At 51.2% G+C, this 25,483-nt stretch overlaps 1 protein-coding gene across 3 annotated transcripts in view; it reads right to left on the bottom strand.

Moving 5' to 3' along the window:
- NECTIN1 (nectin cell adhesion molecule 1) overlaps window positions 1-25,483 on the bottom strand; it is a 68,302-nt gene that overhangs the window by 22,570 nt on the left and 20,249 nt on the right. For 2 of the 3 annotated variants that reach the window (XM_032449056.2, XM_032449057.2), the window contains exons 2-5: window positions 15,111-15,461; window positions 14,172-14,474; window positions 13,764-13,881; window positions 11,923-12,074 (exon numbers count right to left, since the gene is read on the bottom strand). In XM_032449056.2, the coding sequence (XP_032304947.1) occupies window positions 11,923-12,074; window positions 13,764-13,881; window positions 14,172-14,474; window positions 15,111-15,461 (924 nt within the window). Of the gene's footprint in view, window positions 1-947; window positions 5,162-11,922; window positions 12,075-13,763; window positions 13,882-14,171; window positions 14,475-15,110; window positions 15,462-25,483 lie in introns of those variants that run through there. The other variant, XM_015884073.3, reaches the window with a different exon arrangement.

Consider the following 25,483-nt stretch of genomic DNA (forward strand, 5'->3'; position numbering starts at 1 on the left):
TGCAGGGATGCAGCCTAACTGATCTTTTCCTTCTAATGGGCCCTTGGCATCCCTACAGCATTCAGTAGGTTTCGATGCATCATCACTATGGCAGCTGGGTACTGGACTACAGGCACATCCTATCCATCCTATCCATCCTACTACAACCTATCACATCCTACCACATCCTTCTACACCCTACTCAACCTACTTATTCAATCTATCCCATCACATCCTCCCCATCCTAAACCCATCTGACCAATCCTATCCTACACATCTCACCAATCTTTACCCATCCAACCTCCTCCTACATCCTACCAACCCTACCAACCCTACCCATCCTACCAACCCTGACTGAGCTGACCACATCCAACCCATCCTACCCCATTCCACCTATCCAACTCACCCAACCCATTTGAGCCATCCAACCCATCCCAACACGTCAACCCGAGGCTGGCACATCCCAGCCCCATTGCAGCTGACTGCACACGTCTAGAGAAGATGTAAAGAAGAGCAGGTGTGACACTTCTCCAATAGCCTGTCCCCTCTGCTACAGCTAGCGGCAGCTGAAGGACTTCACGAGCTGGAGAATGTCAGAGTTTTTAATAGACTTTGATGGATTCTTTCTGCCATGGGCAAAAACGCTTTTCAGCTCAGGCTACCTGTTGGCCTCAGCAGCATCCTTTGACAAGGAATTTCACCCCCTCCCTTCCTTCATTTTGAATCTACTGCTCAAGAGTTTCACACACCACCACCAATGTCAGCGGCAAACACCAACGTTCCCCATCCTCCTCCTCCTCCTTGGATATCCCTTAAGCCTCAACCTTCCACCTTCATCTTCAAAGCAACTCCCAATGCCAAACACAGTCCATCACAGCCACTTCTACCACCGCCATTGCTTACATCTACCAACCCCAGGATGCGGAACCACGCGGTCGCAGAGGTACCAAAGAGAGGAGAAAAATTCCTTTTTTTTTTTCTTTTAAAATTCTTTATTTATAAAAAAGTACATTTGTTTTTTTATTATTATTTTTTTGCTTTTTTTTTTTTTTTTTTTTTTTTTTTTTTTTTTTTTTGCTTTTTAATTCCACAGCTGAGCCGTTATTATCTGCCATTGCTTTGGGGGTTGGGTTTTTTTTGTTACTCTCTTGTTTTATACAAGTCAAAGGAAGGGTGCTGCAACACCATTATACACCAAATTATAACCATGAAAACGCAACTTCCCCCCTCCCCCTTCATCCTCCCCCGGACCTCAAACAAAATCATTACAAAGGGATGGCAAACAAAACCAACCAAACAAATCATTAAAGTCCATTACATTATTTTTACCATTTATTTTGTTGTTTTTTGTTTTTTACAAAAGCACTTACAGCACGGATTACAAAAATAAAAGAAAGAAAGAAAAAGAAACAAAATCAAATCAGAAAGAAAAAAAAAAAAACAACGGGGTTTTGGGGTCGTTTGTCCATTATTCCACAATAATTACAGCAAGAGGGAGGAGAAAGAGAGCGAAAAAATCACTGGAGTTAAAGAGCCACGTCTAAAGAATGAAAGAACGAGCAGCCAAAGGAAAGAACTGACCCTCAGTGAGGATACCTCCCCCCACTGCTGCTTTGTGCCGTGCTCCGACTCCTTTTGCTCTCTACATTCACCCCAAGTGCATCACACGTGCAAGGCACACAGGTCCCATAGGGTCTCCATCCCCATTCCTACAATGCATTCCCCACCTCCTGCCCTTTGCAGGCTGCTCCAGGAGCCTCGAGGTGCACACAACCCCCATGGACATGCACTGTGTGGGCAATAGGGGAAAGAAAACAGCACAGGAGTGCAGCAACCCTGTTGTTAATTGCGTTCCCTTCTCTAATTGCTCCAGGATCAATCTTTGGAGCCGATCATCTCCCTGCAGCCCTCAGTGATTTCTGCTGAACTGTTTGTTTTCCCTTTTTGTTTTTGGACTCGACATCAGGAAAAGGCCTCCCTTTGTCCCTTATTGCAATCAATGCTACCACTGGGGTCTGATTGGTTTATTTATTGATTGATTGAAGCTAAAGTAAACTTCAGGCTTTCGGGGTTGTCTTGTCTTGGATGAAAATGATGTAACAAAATGGAAAAGAAAAAGCATCTTGTGATTAAATAAATGAAAGCAAGAACATCCCTAGGATGGATTGCAATGAATAATCCAAGAGGGAAATGCCAGCAGAACAGTCTGCACATAAAGCAGGGGCTCATGTGGGGCTGTGATGCTTTGAGGCAGCTCTCAGGTGAAACATCCATCTGTAGTGTCCTCTTGGTCTGTTGGGTTGTTTTTTCCTCCTTGCTATAGATGGCTAATCACCTGGCTAATTACCACCCCTATAAGTCTCTTGCTCAATTAGCTGACCTTGCAAGGAACCTTTGCAGAAGCAAAATGATCACTGCAACTCCACGGTGATGATGGACAAAGCAGGGGTGAGGAGCAGAGGGAAGCACTATGCGCCTTGCACAGGCACAGCACCCACACTGAGCCTAAGGGTCTCTGGGTGGAAAATCCTCACCTGACCCTCTTCAGATCCACATCATTGTGCTCCTGTGGCTGAGCTCCTTCCTAGACCTGAGTTGCTGAAGTGTCTGCACTGATATGGGACAGCAAAAGGGGAAGCTTGGCAGCACTTGGCTTGGAGATACCATGTTGCTGTGCTATCTCTTTACTCCTTGATTCTCCATACCCCAACATGGTTAACTATAAGTATTGTCTGTGTGTGGGAAACCTCAAGACATGACACCTTCAAGTGAAGGCTCATGGCTACCAAAGCATGTTTCCTTGCAAGCCTCTACCCACTGCCCTCCTCTCCTGCATGCCCCCATTGCAGCACATCATACCCATAGTCTCATAGTCTCATACGGGTTGGAAGGGACCTTAGAGATCATCATGATCTTTGGGACACAATTTCACTCTCCCACTGGCAGAGCATCATCAGCCCTGGGGACGTCTGGGCTTGCAGCACCACACAGTGCAAGACTGGGACTGACATGGCATGTGAAAGAATCCCTGCTGGACACAGCAGTTTGCAGGGTCAGATATTTCATCCCCTTCATTGGGGACACAAAGCTTCCTGTGGCACGGGGCTGCTCTGCCAGAAGCCAGGAAGCAGGGAGGGCTGGCAGGAACAGCAGAAAGATTACAGCACAGCAATCGGATTTCCCACTCCCGCTCACCACTAACGCAATAAAAGCGAGCTGCAGCCTGTGAATACGAGCTGTGTTGCCCTGACCTTGGCTCATCTGCATGGCTTTGGCTCCCTGCTCTTGCTCCTGCAGCAGGATAACACCGGGGAATGAAACCCAATGGGTAAGGCAAGGGGAGAGCGAGTCCTGCTGCTTTCAGATGTGCATTTCTTTCCAAACCAAAAGATTTGTTTCTACATCAAAAAGAAAGAGCAATAAGCCCCGACCCAGTGAATGGAAGCTGGATAAGGTCAGTGTCAGGCAGAGGGCCCTGGAATCCCATCTATCTGCAGAGCAGTCCACAAGGCAGGGGGAAGGAGGATGCGAGCAACACCCCAGCACCCTCCTTCCTTCCTCTCCACCTCCTTATCTATGAGGCTTTGCTTAGAGGAGGGACAGGGCATTGGGAAAGTGGCAATCAATGCAGGCATGCATTTGTCCCTGAGGACTGGGGGTGTTGCTAAAACAGAGCGAGCCACCTGCATGCTCTGACCGCAAGAAAGAAGTGTAAACACATGACGATGAAGTCTGAGTGGTATCATAAAACATAGGGACCCCAAAGCCATTGGTGGGCAGGAGGATGCGCACCGGTGTGCAATAGGGCTGAGGAGAGCCAGCACCTCTCTGAGCCATCACAGAGGGAATGTCAGCAATAAATACTCCTTTTCTTTCTTTTAAAACATGCTCCAGCAAAGGCAGAAATGAAAAGCCGGGAGGTGATGAACGGCAGGAGGGAAATGGCAGCTCTGTTGCTCTTCGCTGCTATCAGCCCGTGCACATGGGGTTTGTTCAAGGGCTTTTCTCCCCCATCATCTACGTTATTGAGCCATTGGGACCTGGGAGTGGGTCCCCAGTGCGGTGGGAACATCCCACATACCTCAATGAGAGCAATGGCTTCCCTCAATTCTGGCACCTCCACTTCCTTTGCTGTGAGCTTTTCTATCCCCTGGACCCCCTCCCGAGGTTAAAGCAAAGAAAAGACGACGACATACAAACAAATTCCAGTGTTTCAGGGGGGGTGGGAGCAGGAGGAGAAGCCTCAGGGGGGGATGGGGGCTGGGGGGGGGCACTCTGAGACACGGAGACACAAACAAGAGTGTAATATACAGGCTGGGCAACAGTCGTTAAAGCAAATAGTAACACCTAAGCCACCGACCAATACAAACACCACAGAAGGGGACGAAAAAAGTCATCAAGAGAAATTAAAAAAAAAAAAGCCAAACCAAAACCAAGAAAATAATTACCCGACCTCCCACCTCCCATCCAACCTCCCTCCCCTTCCTCCCCCCTCCCCAATAAACCAAAATGATCTGTAAAGCAAAGCTGCCCCCGCCCCGAGCCCCCTGTCCATGTACATGGCTCCGCTCGGGGATGCGCGTGAGTGTGTATGTCTGTGTGTGTGTGTGTGTGCATGGCCGGAGCCGGGGCGAGCCGAGCTACACGTACCACTCCTTTTTGGAAATAAAAGATCCGTCGTTCTGCGAGACCATGTTCTCTGCTATGTCGAGCTGCTCAGGGTCGTACTGGAAGCCGAGTGTCCTTTCATCGTAAGGTTCAGGGTGAGCTTCCCCTTCGTCTACCGTGAAGTACGGCCGCTTGGCGTCCTCATCGTATTTGTTGGGGCAGCCCAGCTTGCGCTCACCTCCCGCATCCTCATCCTCATCCTCGTAGGTGCTGCCACCCAATGGACCCGGCTTCTTCTCGTCGTCCGAGTCGTCGGGGTACTGCAGGTTCTGGGCCATGGGTGGGTGGTGCTGAGGGATGCCGGCCTTGCTGTAGCCGTTGCCGTACACGTGCTTCTTTGTGCTGTAGTCACCCTTGAAGGTGTGACGCCGGCGGCGGAGCACCACAAAGAGCACCACGGCCACCACCAGGACCAGCGAGACTCCTCCCACTATGCCCCCAATCACAGGGGTGGGGATGTTCGGCTGCACCATGGATTTGCGATCATCGATTGGAGACGGGGTGTAGGGAAATTCTGGGTAGGAAAAGACAGATGGAAGGGGGAACAGTGTCAAACCATGCGGAAACGCGCCCTCCCACCGTGCTCTCATCACCGATTCGTTTCGTTTTGGGTGGAGGGGGGTGAAGGGGGGGTGGGAAGATGAGGGTAAGGAACAGGGAAGGGAAAAACCAGGGGAAGGGGAGAAGGGTGCGTCCTGGCAGGGTCAGCACATGGGAGCTCAGTGCCAAGCTCAGCAAGCTGCATGCAGGAGCCCAGCAGTTGGAAGCGGTGTGTCCTTCCCACCCTACCCAGATGCTCTCAGATCCCACACGCCCAGTGCCACCAGTCCGGGTGCAGTCTGGTTTATGCTCCACCATTTCGGGTCCAGTTTGCCAACACGTATCGACGGCCCCGGGATGCTTCCATGCCCACCCAATTGTCACGGTGCTTTGTGTCCCCTGCTCAGCATCCCATCCCATCCTGACCCACAATGCCACTGCTCACGTTAATCTCGTTCCTACAGATACCGTGACCTATTTACATCTATATAAATAACCCAAAGGAGAGGAAGAAAAGAGATGGGAAAGGTACTCTCTTCTCTTTCATGCAGTTTGACACACGGGTTTTGGCACAGATAAAGTTTGATCCAGGATTTAAGTCAACCCTCCCAGCACTTCCTTGGCACAGTTACAACCCTTGGCCAGACTCAGCTTTCTCTATCCAAGTGCCCATTGAGCATCAGTGTCCAGGCAGCATTGGGCTGCCTCAGTCCTTCACCTGCCTCTGAATCTGGTGAGCAGATTAATGCCCATCAGCATCCCTCAGCATTGCCAAGGAGGATGCCCAGAGCCATCCTGCTCAGAGCTGTCATAGCTGCTATGCTGCATTCTGGCCCCAAGCTTTCACCGCAAGGACAGGACAAGCAATGTGAGCACAGCCTACAACAAGGGCAGCCGGGATGAAAGGAAGCAGAGTCCAAAGGAACACAAGGCAGTGTCTGCTTTCTGTCCCCTGTGCATGAGCTGGCGGCAATGCATCCTGCTCCAGCCACGTTTCTATACTGGGGCAGGGAATCCTGAACAAACGAGGGCAGTGCAGGGGGTGGGCTTCCCTACATCACACTTCACCCAGCTGCTAAGGAAGAGAGGGGAAAAAAGCTTCCCCTGGGTACACACAGTTCCAGAAACAGCTGCAGAGTTTGGACAAAGGTTCTGAGTTCAAGCAACCACCGGCCTGATCTTTTTTGGCACAAGCATTTTGCTCGTGTCTGAGAGCTGCTTCACTCCTGCCTTTCCTGAGTCATCCCAACAACAGCATCATGGTTCCTGCAGAGCGAAGCCTCACGAGGCAGCAAGAGGCAGAGAGCAGCACGGCGGGCAGCAGGGCTGGGGGCAGGCAGCTGGAGGGCTCCCTGCTGCAGCCAGAACAAGGAGAAAGGCATTGAGCAGGCAGGAGGCAGCAGCTCCTTCCAAAGAGCAGGAGCAGGGCTAAGCATTTCAGTGCAAGGAAGCTGGGCTTGGGAGCTGGGAAGCCAAAACCACATGTTGCATCAAAAGAAGGCTTGTCACAGCCAGCTGGTTAATGCAAAAGCTCTTTGCAGAGACAGCGAGGAATGTCACGTCCGTCCCCTGGTAGAGCTGCTCAGCTTCAGCCACACACACACATCCACACAGCACCCACCCTGCTCTGTGCCAGCTCCCAGCCCAGCCCTGCAGTCCCAAAGCTGTGCACAGAGCAAGGGCTCACCTGGAGGGGTGCAGGATTTGAGCAGCAGGCTGGATATGTCCGTGGTGTTTTCCCAGCCCACAACTCTGATCTGAAGCCTCTTCCCTACCTGGCATTTCCTAACAGCAAGGCTGGTTTTGTGTGAAGGACCCCACTTTGAAAAGCCTCAGGGTCCTTAAAGGTACAGTGATCCCCTCTGCCTCCCAGCTCTGGAAAGCGGACACCTCCAGAGCAGAAGGCTGTGCACACCTGCAGAAGGAGCTTGGCCCACTTTCCCATTGCAAACCTCACTAAGAGCCCAGCTCAGAGATATGAAAAGACAAGAGGATGTTTTCCTACCTTTCCCACACATATTTAGCTTCTCATGCCCTTCATGCCACCCCACCCTGCAGTAACACCCACCTCCCTGCCACCCCACGGTGCTGCAACCACCACCATCACATTGTGCTCACAATTCATGTGGGGAAGGCCCTATTTTCTGTTCAGATCCCATCCCCACCCTCCTTGCAACCTCCATGCCAGAGAAAACAAACCCAAACTGCGGGAAGAGAGACGGCAAGCCCCAACCCTCCGAAACAGCTCCCCTCCCTTCACACACCGCCTGGCAACGGGGCTGCAAGGAGGGGAGGGTATAGGGGTGGGAAATGGGTATAGATGGGGTAAAGGAAGGAGGAGTGGTGGGGAGGGGACGCCTGCCACAGCCGCTGGAGGGCGGTGCAGACCGCAGCTGCCCATCCCCGCATCCTCTGAGCTCCGATGGGGGAGAACTCAATGTGGTGCCCCGGGTGAGGGGGGTGGGATGCTGAGGGTCCGGCTTGGCACTGGTTCCAATAGATATTGGCACAGCTGTTCCCTACCCGGCGTTAGGATGGGTCCAGCTCGCAATGCTGACGCCCACCCACCCGCTTTTGTGTCTGCGATGTAAAGAGGATCGTAAGTGTGTCCTGAGTGGGGGGGTGGGTGTTGTGGTGGTGGGGAAGTGTGGGAAAAGGAGCCCCCTTTTGTGCTCGAGGGGTGCGTGAAATCTTTGGAAGCCGGTGCGCTGCCTCTGAGCCCCATGTGAAAAATCCATTAGGAAGAGTCTGGGGAGAATTAAAGCCACTGTGAAAAGCGGACGGGAGAAACAGGAGACAACGGAGCACAGGGAGGGGGGGAAACAAGCCAGGCTTTAATGCCGGCACAAAAAGCCTCCCCCTGGCTGCTGCCCCCAGCCCTCGTAAAAACAGGGAGTGCTGTATGAATAGGAATTAGAGCAGCGATGCTCGCTGCCCGCTCTGCCAGCTGTTGCATTCAGCTCAGCTTCCTGTCCCTGTGCCAGCTCAGGGCAGCAGCTGGGAGCCCAGTGACAAGGGACAGCCCTGAGCTTTGCTTTGATCCCATGGAAATAGGGAGTGGGTCCGGCAGTGCCCATGGGTGCAGCAGCACCAGCCTTGGGAAGATGAAGGTGCCAATGCCCATCGCAGGGGTGGCTTCAATATACAAGCCCTATCTTGCTTTTAATGGTCGGTTTCTGAGGAAAAATGAGACCTATGCAAATCGTGCTGCCTGTCCATCAATCCCTCCTGTATGGCTTTTTGAACGTGGTGGCTGGCTTCAGTACTGAGAAGGAGCCAAAATTATCCCTATCATAGAGCTCTCGGATAGAGCGTGGGATCTCTGGCAGAGATGGGACCTAAACCTCATTAGACATCAGAGAATCCCCCGGGGCAGGAGCTGCTCCTGAGGGCAGGAAGGGCCTAGATCAGAAAAAAACATATTTTTAGACACCAAATAATCTTCCTATGATAGGCAGGAAAGCAGCTTTTAAAAGCCCTCCTGCACATCGCGCTGCCGAGATATCTTATGCCTTTGTGGGCACATTATTTTTTTGTTGAAGCCCCATTTTGATCTCCTTTCCTTCAATCCTAAGGGACAAGGAAAGAGCCAGCACCAGCAGAGAGTCTCAGGAGCCGGAGGCATTGAGGGACATGTGTCAACCCAAGCTGCTCCCTGCATGGAGCTCTGGTTTCCTCCTGCCTGGCCAAGCCAAGCACCTGCTGCAGCACAGCAGGATGGGGAGCAGGAACCTGAGAGCTCCCGGATGCTGTCAGCAAACATGGCAAGGATCGTTGCATTTTATTTCTTTGAGGAGACAGGTTGCAGACGGAAGCCTTTCCACCCTCCACACCCAAGCAGTGCAGGACTTTGACCTGTTCTGTTTGGCAGACCCGTGCATGAGTCAAGGCAGGAGATAGCAGCAGACTGGGCTTTCATTTCAGAGCCTGCCTGCTTAGAGCCTCCCCCCACCTCCCCTGCTGCAAGGGGTCCAGCTTTCCTCCCAGCTGGAGGATTCCTGTGCTGGAACAGGATGGGGAAGGAGGTGGAAAAACCCCTGGCAACCCATGCAGGAGTTCAGCAGCTGCTGCGGGTGTGTCAGAGTGTGACGGCTTTCAGGCCAGATGCCAAATGTGTCTTAGGCTTTAATCTCTCTGTCAGGTCACCTATCGCCCGTCAATCAGGCACTGCTCCCGCGGGGCATTGGCACAGATGCCACTGGATGGGCTGCAGCGGATCCTGCTCACCACCATCCACTGGATCAGCAGCAGGTAGAGCCCCCCACCCTCAGCCTCCCCTGAGCTGGGCTGGGGATGCAGCTGCTGGGGATGGGACCCTGTGCTTTGTGCACAGTGCTTTCTCTTGTGCTCAGAGCCATCACAACCCCGCCGGCTGTGTGCAGTGACCTTGCTGTGCTGGCATTGCTGGCGCTGTGTAAATAACTCCCTGCTGCGAGCCAAGCAGAGTGGGGGGAGCTCCTGCAACCTCCCTCCCCGTCCTGCAGCCAAGGCCAAAGCTGCAGAGCTGCCCATGTGTGCAGAGCTGATGTGTACACGTGTGCCTACAGACCAGGAGATGCACATATATTGCTGCACTCAACCACATTGATGCGTGTGTACTCACCCATACCAGTGCACCAGTGCTCATGCATGCATGGCTGTGCAGCAGGGCATCCCCATGCAGGTATAAAGCTCTAAGGGGTCCATCTGCATGTTGGGACAGATGTAGATAGGGAATGCACACAGCTGTGTGCATGTATGTGACCTCCTCTCTGTGCAGGGCTGCCACGCATGTGCATGCAGACCCAGGCAATCCACACTCACTGCCTTTTATAATGTCACCCAGCTGCCCATAATAAATAGTTACATGTCACACTACATGGCTTGCTTGCGACTGACAAAGGTCCTGCAAGGCAGGAGAAGCTATTACAGGAACAGATTGCGGGAATAAAATATTAAATTTCCACTTATCAATCTCCTTAATGTGCTATAACTCCAAGAGCACCATTCAGCCTTCTCTTCCTGAACGAATCGCCTCCCAGCTGGGGCTGACCCATCCCTGCTCCTCCTCCCTGGGGCTGGGATGAAGGATGCTGGGGTGGGATGGGTAGGAAGGAGGGGATGGCTGCTGCAGGCTTTTCTTTGCATCAGCCTTCTGTGTTGTGTGTTTTTTTTCACTCCCGAGGCTGGCTGCTCACTAGATTGAACTCCATTTATTGCATGCATCTCTTGAAAGAGGTTTCGTGCTCCACTGACAATCCCTAAATTGCCTGCAAGACCCAAACAAATGTACCTGTAATAGCTGAGTGAGGAAGGCTGAGCCCTCCCCAGCACTGGCCTAATCGCTCCAGAGGGAGAGCTGGATAAACATATTCAGATCCAATGAATTATTAACAGTGTGGGGCTTTTCTTACACGATGGAGCCCTGGCTTAACATGTCAGCTGCTCATCCCTCATAAGGGGCAGTGGATGCTGTGTCCCTCCATCCTTCTCATGCAACCTCAGCACCACAATTCTGACTTTTGGGAATAAATTGGGACTGTGGGCAGGCACCACTGAGTCATCCCCTAGAAAACTTGCCCATTTTCCCTTTGCTGATTGTTAGAACCTGTCCCCTGAAAACCACCAGGTTGCTGTCCCCAGTGACCATAAACATGATGATCTGGAGGGCATCTTATATAGGTTATAGGCTATAGGATATAGGTTATATAGGATATAGGTTTTGGAAATGATTTTTGAGGGCTTGGGGCAGGGATATGGCAGGGCAGGTGCTGCCCCACATCTGTGCTCAACACAGAGCTCTATTGGTCTGATTCCTTCCACCAGCAAACAAAAAGTCCCCGAGAAAGAGGCAAAACAACAAAGCAGGCACGGATCCAGGACAGGAGGTGCAAATTAAAGGCCCTCTACAACAATAATGATCATAAATAAATACTTCATAAGCAGCATCTACTCAGCACATCCCATCCACTGACCTCCCAGCGCTCAGATAGCAGAAGATCATCCCGGTTTCCCCACAGTACAGAGCAGGGAACTGAGCAGTGAGGTGCCAATTGGAGGCTCATTGGAGGTCAGAGCCCAGCCCAACTCATTCTGCTCCCCAGCTCCTCTGAGCAGAGCATCCCCAATAGCAGTTACTCTGCTCCACCTGCTGCTTGGCCACCGTCCCCTTGGGATGCAGGGGTATCTGATAGAGAGCAGCACGGAGCCCCCGGCGCATCACCCCCCATCCTGTTGCATCCTATGACACCACTCCATTCTGGAACCCAGGTAAAGCTGTTCATGGTGACACACACAGCACAGAGGAACATGGCATTAGACGGAACACAATGAAGAAATCACTGAGTTGCCTACAGTCAGCAGCACCTGAACAAATGGCTCGCCCATCTCACTGTCCTCTCCCTGTTCCTCCTGCCTCCCAACAAACACATTGCTGACACATCTTGGCTTTTAGCGTGCCCTATCTGAGTCCAAAGCAGAAAAGAAGACAAGGGAGAATGAGACTGAATGCACCTTGGTGTGAGAAAGGAAAAGACGACGAGAGGAAAGGAGAAAAACCCAAGCACACCAGAGCAAGACCAGCACAAAGCAACGACTGTCCCCATTCCCTTTGCACCACCAAACTCCCCACTGCTGGAACGAGACGCTGGAGATTGAGATAGACGTTATGACAACATTAAGGCTGGTAGAGGTGAGCAGCTCCCACCCTCCTCTCCCACCTCCTCCTCTTTCAGAGCAGCCCACGTGGTTTCCTACCTGTGACATTGACTTCCACCAAGCCCGACCGTGTGCCGATGGCGTTGGAGGCCTCGCAGATGTAGGTGCCAGCCACGCTGTAGGAGACAGGGCCCTTGAAATAGATGGTGTTGTTCTGGATTTCCACACTCCCTGGCAGAGTCCCGTTTGGCCTGGGGGAAAGAAACACCATGGTAGACCCCCAGGATGGAAAACATAGGAAGGGATTCCAGCCTAACCCTGCTTTATCCTCCTTTCCTGTTCATTGCAACCTTGAGTCAAGCAGCACTGATTTACAGCCTGGCCTGCCCATGTCAGGAGAATCAGGTGAGTGTGGAAGTGGAATAATGCAAAACTACATCTAGAGGTACATAGGATAAATGAACAGAGGCAGATAAAATAGAGTATTGTGTGTTAGGAAACGACACACATGGCCTGGTTATTCTTAATTACTGAAGCAAAGTAAAGTAATTACTTCTCTTAGGCAATTAAAAATTACTCAAGTAATTCTTTCCCCTCCTCTCGACAAAAAATGTGCCATATTGTCGGCAATTTGTAAGAAACAAAAGGGAATAATGGGGTATAATTACATTTGTAAAGTGCCTAAATGCAGACACATACATTTTACATGCCTGCATATCCACATGGGCACACACACGTATGGCAGATTAGTCAGAAAAAGGAGCATTCTTTCCCAATGAAGAACAGAGAAACCTAATGTTGCTTCTCTGCCTGTGGGTGACTCAGGGTTCCCAATCTACAAGGAGTTCCAGTCTATAAAGACCTGGAAACTACTGTGGGATGCAATGGGAGGCTGCCATCCCTCTAACAGCTCCATTGTTGCTCATTACTGCCATCACTCTGCTTTTCCTCTCCATCCCCTTTCAGGTCAATAATCCTATGTTCAGTCCTAAACAACCCGTTAAATGCGCAAAAGGGAGAGGATGGGAAATCGGATCGAAGCACCGTCAGGCTCAGAAACCTGCCCTCATTAATTCCATGCTCTCCTCTCTATTTTTCTCCCCACAGGTCTTTCTCAAAGGGAAGCAGTGATGCTGCTGGAAACACTCAAAAGGACAGCAGGCTAAAGACAGGCAAATGGATACACACACACACACACAGAGAATTCAAAGGGCAACTGGCTGCGGTAACAGGGATGCTGGTGCTGTTGGCTGAGTCTGAGTGTGGTGAGAGCTGCCCAGGAGCACAGCAAGAGCTCAGGATCCAGCTCTACACGTGAGAAACTGCAGAACAAAGGGATGAAGCCACTTGCCCAAAAGCAGAGAGAAAACCTTGGCATCTCTTCTGCCTCCGGTGCCACACGGGGTATCTTTTACCTCTAACACTTTCCTTGGCAATGTTGAGAGGAACCCAGAGAGTCCCCTCGGAGCTTAAGAGAGCTGGCAGAACCAACAGAGAGAGCTGGGGATGAGAAGCAGAAGAAAGGCAAGAAAAGAAAACAATCCTCTTCAGATTCGTATTGTGAACAGTTTGATCTGGAAGGGAAATGAGAGCGAATGCGCCTGGCTCTTTGCAAAGCCATTTTGAGAACCTCTTTCTGACAAACGCCAGCTGAAAAGAAGAAAGCATCCATTTGATCTTCCCTTTTTTTGTGAGCTCTTAAGGGAAACAGAAGGAGAGAGAAGCACCTCGGGTTCCATCAATTCCCACCTGACTCCCCAGGCACCCCTCGCTCACTGCTTGGTCCCTTTGGTGTGCTCAGCCAAAAGCTGCAGCCCTGGAGGAGGAGGAATTGCTTCTGCTTCACATCAGATGCATTGGGATGTGTTTGGCACCATGACCCCAGTGGGACCGGGAGCTGAGCAAGCAAAGGGGCTTCAACGGAGGTTCCTTGTACTTACAGCTTCCATTCATAGGTGTGAGCTGGGGGGTTGGCATCAGACTTGCATATCAGTTTGACATCTTTCCGATTGAGGAACCAGTTGCCATCGAAGCCCTCGATGGTGACTTCTGGCTCATCTGCAGAGCGACGACAAAGAGAGGAAGAAGGATGGAAAAGGAAGGGATGGCATTAGGGAGTGAGAAGGGGGCAAGGAAAGGGAAGGTGAGTGAAGGGGAGAGATAAAGGGAGGAACAAAGGGACATGGCAGAGGCAATGAGGGAAAGAAGGTATGAGAAAGGGAAACCATACGATTACTCCAAGTGTTCTCCCTCCATAGAAAAAGAGTAACCCCCACTGCCCCCCTTGCACCAGACCAGCATCATCCCTTCACAAAACTCATTTCCCCAGCCCTTCCAATCTCCCTTACACTGCACGTTGAGGGTAATGCTGTCCGTGAAGCGATCCAGCTGGTAGTTGACCACACACATGAGCTGCTGTCGATGGGCTTCGCGGCTCGGAACCAACCGGTACCGGCTGATCACTGTGATGGTTCCGTTGCTATTCCGGATCTCCTGAAATTCTGCTTCCCCTTTCAGCTTTGTGTCCCAGGTTACAGTGCTGGGGGGCTTCCCATTGGAGGAGATGCAAGTGGCTACCAAGATCTTTTCTGTCCTGCCAGACTTGGCGATAAGTGGCCGAGTGGTGCCCTCCATCCAATTTGTGGGCTTGGCTGCAAGAAAGTGCAGAAAAGAGAAGGAGAGAAGAATACAAAGGGGTTAGAAAACCCTCTCTGCTACAACCCAAGAGACACCAAGCACCACTATGACAGACCTTGTGGTGTATGCAGAGCTGCTGCTGGACCTGCCCTAGGTGCACATACATGAAGGAAAGTGAGTCCCTTCTTGCAATAGGTTTTCATCCCTATGTTAGTATGAGAAACCCAAATTGAAAAGCAAATGAATCATGCGGACATTGGGTGGGGCCTGTTCACTCACAGCCCTGTACTCCAAGGACAAGCTCTACTTGTGTTTAGGATCTGTCGTCTCACCTCTCTGTTCACCTGACAGACACAAAGTGTTAAAACTCACCATGCCCTTAAGGGACAGGTCACTCTTATTCTACCTGCATTAAGGAATAAGGTAGCTGGGGTCTGGGAAAAGACATTCCCAAGAGAACCCAATGAACCACCTACTCTGGCTTCCCTGCTCTCCACCTCCTTAGGGTCAACGTGAAAGAGCACGATAGATGAAATTCACACCAAAGGCTCAACCTTTGCCCTGAGTGCCCAAGACGGGAGTCTCAGGTTCCTCCAGACCTGTTTAGCTGGAGGCAACAGTTTACACCACGGACTGACCCAATAGCTTACCCAGCACTGTGAGGTTCAGTTGACTTTCCCTGTTGCCGGTTGGGAAGGTGGCAAACTCACAGATGTAAACTCCCTCATCCTCCAACTCGAGTCGAGAGAGTTGAATGGTGCCATCTTTGAAGGAAGGGTTCCGGAAGGTCACCCGTTCTTTGTAGGGTGAGAGGATGGAGACCCCCATAGCGGGGTTGTAGATGGCCACATTCTGCTTGGTGTTGTTGGTGACTTTCTGCCACGTGACCTGCGTGATCTTCACATTGGAGAGTGGGTTGGTGAAGGTGCAGTGCAGGACCACGTCTGTCCCAATGAACCCCGAGACTGTGTCATTGACTAAGACAGTCTGAGCTTGCAGCCCTGCAAGGACACAGGAAAACATATAATATACATATAAGTGGCCAAAAACAAGATAAAAAAACATCAGTTCTTGCATGCTGGGCCCATGAACAGCCTCACTTATCCCATTTTCTTCTTCTAGTGTTCAGTATTCACCATGACCAGCCCTAAAGCTCTACAGCTACCAAGGGCTCCAGGTTGGATCAGGAATACTTTCCTTTTGCCTTCAACCTCGGAAGGCACCGCATCATTTAGTGTAAGTACACAGAACTTGTGTATCCGTAGGCACACAAAGGCACAGATATCTATCAGCACAGCATGTCCCAACATATGCTAACACACACTCAGACACCCATTTAATCCTATTGGAAGTGCACCAGTAATTAAATGAGCTGCAGAGACCGAGGCCCTGATTACAGAGCAGCAACAGCTCCCACAGAAGAACGGATATATGGCAGTGCCTAAACACCTTGCATGAGCTACCTGCATGATCTGGATGGTTTGCAGTGGCCTTGTTATTAAGGTGTTTAGCATCCATCCATCTGGGCTCTGCAGAGTAAGGATGGAAGATGCTCAGGAGAAGCTGTGCTCCCAGCTGCTATTCTGTCTCTTTTGATTCCTCCCCTGCCAGATGGAGAAAATATCTCCCACCAGACTGACCCTGAAATTCATCTCTGGCTGCCGCTGTGTCTTTCCCTAATCTGTATGTTTAGAGATAATGCACTGATAATTATACAGCCAGTATTTCGATGCGAAATACAATGGGGAAGGAAGGCGGCGAGAACGAGAAAAGCGGGTTTTGCTCACTGCTTCTGGCAGCATCTGAGACTGGATGTATTCTGGGAGACAGAGAGGAAAGGGAAGAAAGAGGGGGAGAAGAAAAAGAGGTACAAAGAGGGAGAAACATGGAAAGAAAAAGGACATGGATAGACAGAGAAACAGGGGATGTCTTCCAGCTGATAGGACATGAACACAGCCATGCGTGTCCCCTTCCTGCAGCTTCAGCCCTCATTCCCCTTCTCCTCCCCTGCAATGCTGAGCCCATGACCCCGAGGACAAGCCTCAGCAACCCAACCCAGCCATGAGACGCCATCAGCTGACCACAGTCGGCAGCAATTAAGACCGAAACTCGGTCTCTGGAGCTTTGTGTGGACTTGCTCCCTTTCCTGAGCCAAACACCGGGCTCCCCCACACCCTACACTGTGGCTGGGTGCTGCTGAATGCTTCCCAGTGCTGCTTACAGCCACAGCAAAGCACTGGTGCCTTCGTGTGCCTGCGTGCACAAAGCCATTGGGTCTTAGGGGTTGTCACAGGGCTGCACCTTCCCCTCGTGGTGTGGACAAGGCTTCCCAGATGCCATGCATGTCCCACCAAGAGACAGAGGGAAGGGATGCTCCTGCTCCAGTGCTGTCACTGCTGGATGATGTCTCTCCTTGACAAATGGGGGAGGATGTCCAAGCAGTGAGACCCCACAGAACACCTTTATGACCTGATGGAATGAGGGCAGCGGGTGCAGAGCAGGGCTGGATCTGGACCATGCAGTCCTTGGATTCCGGGAATGAACAGGCGGGTGTGGAGCAGGGAGAAGCCTCCGACTTGCTTTGCAGCACAGGCTGCTCCTTCTAGCCTGGAGGTTTAAGCCCACACCTACAGAGGTGCACAGCAGCCCTGCCAAGCACCCTGGCTCTGAAGCCCTTGCAGCCTCACAAGGCATGTGGGAGCTTGCTGGAGAGCAACAGCAATCACGTAGCAGAGGCCCTGGGAACAGCCTGCACCCAGCTTGGGGCTGCCTGTGTGCTCAGCACACTGCTCCTTCCTGCACTGCAGCTGAGTGTATTCATTGCTTCCCCCCTATTCCATACAGAACTCATGCTCCCAGGGCTGGGGAGATGGTACCACTGGCCCCATGTCCACACCAGCATCATGACCACCACCCCCTCCTCCCCAAGGTCCTCAGCTGCTCCTTGGGATCCCAGTGGAAGAAGCCACATTGGTGGCAGTGGGAAGTGGTGGCTCTGTGCCTCTGGATCTTGCAGAGAGGATGGAAAGCCATCACGCTGGTCACCTTGCTGAGCATCCATAGGACAGCCCGGGCTCTCTGGGGTGGTGTGCCCCTTAAATAACAATGTCAAAAATGCTGGTGGTGCATATCACAAGAAAACCTAATCCACCCCCTCACCTCTGTTACAATGTTCTTTACACTATGATTTTCCCTGCAAGTGAATGAATGACCCTTTTATGAACCGAGTGGTTGTCCTCTGCCTTGGGTGGGAGGAACAGTTCCCAGCTCTGAACTCCCCCTGCCATGGGATCCGTGCATCAGCACAGACTGTACCGGGATAAAAAACAATCTGGGTGCTGATGGAGCTGACCCTCAGCTGGTGCAGTCCCTCCTCTTCCCAGGTGCAAAGTGTCAGGCTCTGGGCTGGGGAAGAAGCTGGTGCCAGCAGAGATTGCCAACATCACGACGCTGCCAGCACCGTTTTCAGGCCCCTACATGCAACAGCTTTAACAAAAACACATTCCAAACTTTCTAAAGGCTTCAGGGGAAAATGAGAAAAAAAAGCCCAGCAAACACTGTGCGGAAATCATGTTTCCTTTCCAGGTGACTGAATAACTCGTGGCTCTTTTGCAAGACGTTGTAAACTCCTTTTGTTCCGCTCCTCCAAGCTTCCCATCAGGGGAAATAAAGCACCCACTGCTCTGCACTGCTGCAGTAACACCCAAACCTCAGCACAGACGACAGGTGACATAAAGGGGTTTTGCAAGGTGCTGGATCAGCATCCCATGCTCTCCATCAGGAGCCAGAGGGCAAACTGGCTGCTGCCGTGCTCGTGGGAGAGTTGGTTTGCAAGGTGACTGAGCTGGGCCGGCCCCGTTACACACTCAATAATTCATAAGGGCAAACGCATCGCTTATTGATGGCAGCGAGCGTGCAAGCCAAGGCGAGGAGGAGAAAATCACATCAGCAATCAACATACAGAGAGGTTCGAACATATTAAGCAGGATGTGTGCGTGCACGTGCACCTTGCTCCTGCTTTGCTGAGTGATGCATGTGGTCGACATGGCAGAGGAAAGGATTTGGGATACACCCTGCATTGCATTGCAGTGCCCACCGATCCACCCCGCCAGCTGCACATCAATGGGGAGCCGTGTAGGCTGAAGTTTGCTGAGTTGCACTTTACTCATTGTTTTCTTTGACTTTTTGCTTGTTGCTGTCATTGCTTTGGTTGTTGTTGTTGTTGTTTTTAAGGTAGAAAAGGCCCAGCTGAGCGCCAAAGACATGTTGGTGCCAAGCACTCATTAGCGGAGACCTCTGGGATGCTACTCCTCCACCTTGGCTTCTGAAGTGGTTTGTGCTGGTGCCTTTCCCCACGATCCCAAGCCCAGATAGTCACTGGGTCATGCCAGGCCTTGGGGGCCCCGTGCAGAGCTCAGGGTGCTTTATATGGGGCTGAGCACCCTGGGTGTGATGTGCAAAGTGTCTGCTGACCCTCGAGGCTTTGCAGAACGTAGCAGTGCCTAAAATCTTACAATCATTAAGCTTAGAAAAGACCACTAAGATCTAATCTGACCATCGACCCATCAAAGGCAGCAGATCTTGCAAGCGTGGGATCAGGTTCTTGCCCTTCCCCATATAGAATGCTCTGGAAATGATCTCCAAGCACTGCACTCTGTCACAACCGAGCCTCCGATCAATGCCTCTTTGTTAAGCACCATGTGAACTCCGCTCTGCTTTGCACAACCTTTGCAAGGTGTCTCACCCATTTCTCCCTCCTGTTCCCTGATACTCATCTCACCCCAAGGGCACTGAAACAGCCCTTGGCAGCACTGTGCTGAGCCGCCCTTTGCTGGGGCAATCTCACAGCTGAAGCAAAATGTCAGAGGAATCAGCCCTAATAGACTTCACATCACTTAGAACTGAAGGGGATGTGGAGGTCACAGCAGCCGGGCCTCATTAAAGGGCAAAGCAATGCATCATGTTCCCACCTATAAAAGACCTTGCGTCAAGCACCTCATTCTCAGTTGGCTCCTTGCAATATGAGCTCTATAGGAAGCACACTGTCCCAGCTTTGGGTTTGCATGCTTTTAGGTAAAGATATCCAAGAACTCCTTTGTGGAAGGAGAAATGGGACAGAACTTTCTTAATCTTAGTGAGCTTTGTGGTTGTATTATTTTTTCCCCCTGTATTTCTGAGTTCCTATTTCAACCCGTTCGTATTTTTACATGGAGATCAAGGTTTGAAACGAAGCCTTCCCAAGGCAGAATGCAATCAGCCTCCAGCAGCCCAAGGGAACACTGCAGTTGTGTGTCAGGCAGGGTGAGACATGGGAAAGAAGATCCCAGATCCTGGGAGGGGAATTTCAGGTGGCAGGATGTGAAGGTTTGAAGTGGTGCTTGGCTGAGGTGTTGGGGTTAATACCTTACTTCTTACCAAGGAAAGAGCTGGTATGAATTGCCAGGCCCTCAGAGCAGTGCTTGCCTCACCCTGCTTAGTCAGTGCTTGCAGCCCACTGGGAAGGAGTGCTGCCTTTGACTCATGGCCTCTGCTTCCTGCAGCAGCACACTTTTACACTGGAAGTCTTTGTCATGTGCTGATTCACCATAGCCCCCAGTGACTCCCAAAGGCAATAGGAGGGAAGGGCTGCCTTCCCAGAACAAGGGGATGGGGCCACGCACAAGAGGGCAGCTCCAGGTGGCGATGCTGCATATGGATGTTGAAGGTTGGAGGTGGCACTGCATTGCAAGAGCTGGAAGCCCAAGCATCCCTCCCCCCATCCAAGAGCTTGATGAGGACTGACAGGAGGTAGCAGCCCTACAATGGCCCGGCTGGATCTCATCCAAACCTTCTCCCCCCACCCCCAGGGGAAAAAAAGAAGTGCTGGCTTGTGAATAGGAAATAGGGCTTTGTACTGTAGGTCACTGGTTCTTATCTAGCACCAGCGCATTGTGGCAGTGGGGATATTAATATCTGAGAACCAGTCAATGGATTGTGCTGAGTGAGCTTTCTAGGCAGCCCTTTGCTGGCTGGCTGCTGGGACAGGATGAGGAGAGGCTTTGGGATAAAGAAGGGTTGCCTTCTCCTGCCCATGCAGCATTTCTTCTTTGGAGGAATAAAGTGCAAAGCAGCCTCAGGGTCCACTAGAATGAAAGATGCTTCCCAGAGGGTCTGCTCCACGGATGCTGCCCTTGTTCTGTTGAAGGTTTAGGAAGTCTGCTCATTGAGCCATCACAAAGGCCCTCAGTGAGACCAAAGCCACGATTGTCCTAGGTGTTCTTCATAGGGAGAGATGAAAGGAAAGCAGATGACAGGGTGAGAGCAGCCATAGATCAAACAGCAGAGCTGAGCACCAGACTAGTAGCTCTTGCTCTGTGCTTCCACCTTGCAAACAGCCCAGTTCTAGCTCTCTAGAAGGGCTGTAAACCCAAGGAGTGGGAAGGGAACAGCCATGCTTCTTTGCTCCTGGCATTCTCTCATTGCTGCTCCTCTCCTGACTTTCACACAGCTGTTTTGCTTCACCCTCAAGTCAAGGGGAGGGGAATATGCCCTATGGCAGGAGCAGGGAGGCTGGCAGAGCAGGGCTCTGGCTGCGAGTGCTGACACAGCACTGGGAAAGGCCTTCCTGCAATAAAGCCACGAAATCCCATGCTCAGCAACAAAGCACAAAGGCTCTCAGTCATGGTGGAGCAGTCTGCTCCCACTGTCCCGCCCCGCTGGCACGTCAGCTAATCCCTGGTGATGCTGCTGGTTCCCACACCTGAGCACCAGGCTGCCTCTGCCTGCTGTGCCCCAGCAGTTGGCTGCTCACTGTGCACCCTGTCCCTCCAGGCCTTTGGGTTGGACCTTGCTCCAGCTCCTTCCTCAGCTCTTTTCCCACCATGTGTGCTTTAGGACTCTCATCTCCTTTCCCTTGAGGCTTTAAGTGACTTATCACAGCGGGTCATGTTTCTTTCCTGCATGCCAGCTGGTCTCCATCACCAAGGAGCCCCTCAAGCTGCTCTGCGGGGCTTATTTCCTCCATTTGTCTTCTCTAGGTTTCAGCCCTACCCATTTTTCCATCCTTCCTGTATCTCTTCAACACCATCACAACCCAGTGTCTCTGCTTTTCCCACCTCTAGCCACTACATCCTCTGGTTAGGACCACGGTCCTGCACTAGGTAGGTGGCCAAAGAGTGATACCTCAAAGCCCTGCATCCCAGAGTCATCTCTTTGCTCATCAGTGAGGAAAGAAAACAGAAGTCCTCCCGTGTGCTGCCTCTCTATAAGCAAGAGGGAAGGTACCCAGGCATGTTTGATGGCTTGAGATGGGGCTGCATTCATAGCCATTGTTAATTGAGAGCTTGGGTGGGGAAGTGAGGGCAGGAAAATGAAATATGGAGGGGTGGGAAAGAGGCATTGATTAATGGGAGGGTAATTCAGCTGGGAATGTCTGGAGACTTTATATTGATGGGCTGAGCCCCAAATATGTGTGTTCATTGAGGTTGGACCACCAAGGTCATCTAGTCCAACCACTGACCCATCCTCACCATGCCCTGTACTTTCTTTGCTTGGTCTCTCCCTTGGATTTCTGCATTACCTTGGATGTTGTTCAAAGAGCCCCGGTCCAGGGCTAAATATTCTCCCTATTAGAGCTCCCCAGGTGCTGAGGAGAGACTTAATGAAGAGCTGTGAAGAGGGGATCAAGATAGCAACCCATAACGAGCCTCATTTCCTAAACGAGGGAACTTGAGTCTGAAGAGATTCAGTAAAAACCAAAATAAAACTGGATGGCAACAGAAAGAGAGCATCCAATCCTTCCCTTCTCCAGGCTGCCAACACAGAGCAGGAATAGGAAACGGGAGCTCTCAGGGCTCGGCTGCTGTGACTCAACCTTCATCCCGATGGGAACGCAACAAAGCCGAAACTCTGCTGACTCAGGTGTGATGAGGAGCTGCTGCCCCTGCCGGCCTCACCGCCCTCATTCCCTCTGTCCTGACTCAATTCAAAGCTCTTCTATCACTGGGCTCCCAGGGAACGACCAACAGAGTCAAACTCTCTGCTCTAATGCCCGAGATGTGGTGACAGCCCCATGCCAAACCACACTGATGGTGACCAAGCCTGGGATTTTTGTGGAGGAGATGAAGATTCTCATTTTCCTGTAGTTTAAAGACTTGCTAACCACACACAGCTTTCTGGCTGCGGTCTTTGCTTTCTTCTTGTCTTATCCTTGGGGTCTGTCATGCATTGCTGGCAGTTTCACCAGCTCCTTAAGTTAAGAGAAATGTTTTCTACTATTTCAAGTGGGAATGCCCTGCTCTGTGCTGCTATAATTTGTCCAAAGATAGAAACAATTAACATTGTTTTGTGGGCCAGAAGGAAACCAGAAGTTCTGATGGCTCCTACCCCATCAGAGCTGGCAACCAGGAGTAATCTTGGCCACCAACATGGCACCAAACACCAGGGATGGGCACCCTTTGTGCTGCCTGTGCTCTCTTTCTTAATGGGTTTTCTCTTCTTTGAGGGGTATTTCTCCATGAGAGTGGAAAAGCTTCAAAGCTCCCAAGGGAAGAACAACATCTACAACACACACAGTGCCCCCTGCTTGACTCCCAGCCTGCTGCTGAGCTTTCTTATCAAGGCTCTCACTTTACATATTCCTCTCTTATTCCAGCTTGGTGATCTCTGCAGCTCATGGGCACCCTGCATCAGTTCTACCTGCACCTGCCTGCAGGAGCTGGTCTGCATGTTTATGGAAAGCGCTGAGCCTTCAAAGGGCTTTTCTGAAGGTAACTAATTAATCCTCACACATCCCAGAGGCAGGTAAGTATTATTACCTCTGCTTTTAGGGATGGGGAAATCGGAGGTGCTGAATGACAAAGAAATGTGCCCAAGGCCACCTAGGTAATCTCACCGGCATGGCTTGGGTTAGATATATGAGGCTCTGCATACTGGGGTGATGATTCTCACCTAAGTAAGCAGCATGCAGGCATTGTGGTGATGCTTTGCAGCCCTGAATGGAAAAGGTTGCCCTCATCTTTACAGCTGGGGAAACTGAGGCATGGGGTGATGAAGAAGCAAACCAACGGACAGAGCCTGGAAGAGAAGCTAAACGTGATCCACATTAGCAGCTAGACTGAAGTTAGCAAAGCATGGCTTGAGGATGGGGACCCTTGGCTTCAAAGCCAGCAAATGCTGTGGGGAGATGGGCTCTGTGAGGGCTGTAAACAAGTGACAGGACCACTCATAGGGCAGCCTGTGCTGCCCTCAATCACTGCATTGGCAGGAGTGAGGGTCAGGCCCCCCATTGGGGGTCAAACTCCCTGCCTCTCTGGGAGGTGTGAGGCAGCAGCTTGGCTCTGCTGGTGGGGTTAAGGGAGACCAACGCAGTTCCATCCTTGCTCACAGCCAGTGCTCAGGGCAGGAGGAGCAGCAGTTCTAAGGGACTTGGGCCAAAAGAGGATCCCCTCTGCAGGGAGGGGCTTACAGCACAGGGACTGAATTTGGTCACATCTCCAGGAGAAAAGCTCACCTGTACTGGGGTGAGCAGGGATAACTGGGGACTTTGACTTCTGAATTTTATGTACTCGGTGATTGTAGTGCAATGGGAAAGGCCAGAAAACTTCTGGGGAAGAAAAACTAGGGACTTTCTCATGCTTTGTTGTCCCTTCCATAGACAAGGTGGCTTTGTGCTTGCAGGTAGCTCCAGGGTGGAGCTGGGCTTGGTTGGAGCATCCAGGTGAATTTGATGCTCAATACCTTTGAGGAGGTGGGATGAAATGCTCTCATGGGGATCCTTACTGCACAAAGCTGGCCCTGCATGTGCATCCTCCAGGCATCTCAGCATCACCCACAGCCCCATGGATGTGTCAGTGAGTCCTGGGCTGGGGGCTTAGCATGCAAACAGAAGAGGTTCAGTGTCACTATTTTCTTCCCCAGGCTGGGGGTGTTGGAGCAAATAGGCTCTAAGGGATATTAGCAACTGTGACAGGAGCTGTGGGCAGCTACAAGGCTTGAATCTTGATGGAGCGCTTCAGTCACGTACTGCCTCTAAATCCCACTGTTCCCAGTGTCTAGGTTTATGATACAGACAAGCCAGAACCAAAAACCAATCGCTTCCCTATAAAGATCTATTAACAGGCAACAAGATGGGGCAAGCCAGGAGTCAACATCCCATTTCCAGCCTCATAGTGGAAAAACTGTGCCCAGAGATGGAGGGTTAAATAGCTCAGTTGGCCCTAATTGGCACATTTCATTGACTTTCATAGCTACTACATTGACTGCTGTTGTAACTGCATCAATGCTGGGCTCCCCGCTTCCTTCCTACACACAACAAGCTGTGCTCAGATGGGAGCAGCAGGCTCTGAATTTCCACCCTCGCATAGAGAACCCCATCAATTCATCCTGAGCTGCTCCAGGGGTTGGCTGCTCCCCTGGGACATCAGGTCCAGGCTGAAATGAGGGGGAGGGGGCTGACAAAATTGCCACAAAAAAGGGTAATATGATGGGGTGGGGGGGGGAACCAAACCTAGTGGAAAATTTCCCATCGCAGCATGTTGTTCTGATTGAAAATAACATTTGGTCCAAGCCAAAACTATCCATTGGAACGTGCTGATTTGGACAAAACTCATTTTACGAACTAGAAAAGGCCCTCAAGATAAGGCTGAAATGGTTTGTGCTAACCTTGGAACGGAATGTTTCCTTTTTCTCGTGGTGTTCTTTTTTTTGCCCGCTTTAAATCCAGTTCTCTTTCTATTATTTACATTTAAAGGCTCGGGTTTATTTGAGAACGACTTCCTCTGTATTCTCACTTCTTCCAAACGGAGCCGCAACCGAAACCAAATGCTTTTGGTTGGAAGGCAATGGGACGCTTTGGATAAAGCCAGACCAACGCTGTCTTTTCAAGTGTTATTTCTGTGTAAATTCTCAAAATGCCAATTTGTTTCCAAGCAGAAACACCCAGTCATCTCCATGGCCAACATCTCCAAGAGCTCAAAGTACAAGCTGCTCCTTCCTGCTGGTTCATCTCCCTGCCTTGGCCTGCTGTTTGTATCCCATCCCCATC

The sequence above is a fragment of the Coturnix japonica genome, chromosome 34 (assembly GCF_054131305.1).
Source record: "Coturnix japonica strain WE chromosome 34, WE-NBRP24, whole genome shotgun sequence".
NCBI classification, from domain to species: domain Eukaryota; kingdom Metazoa; phylum Chordata; class Aves; order Galliformes; family Phasianidae; genus Coturnix; species Coturnix japonica.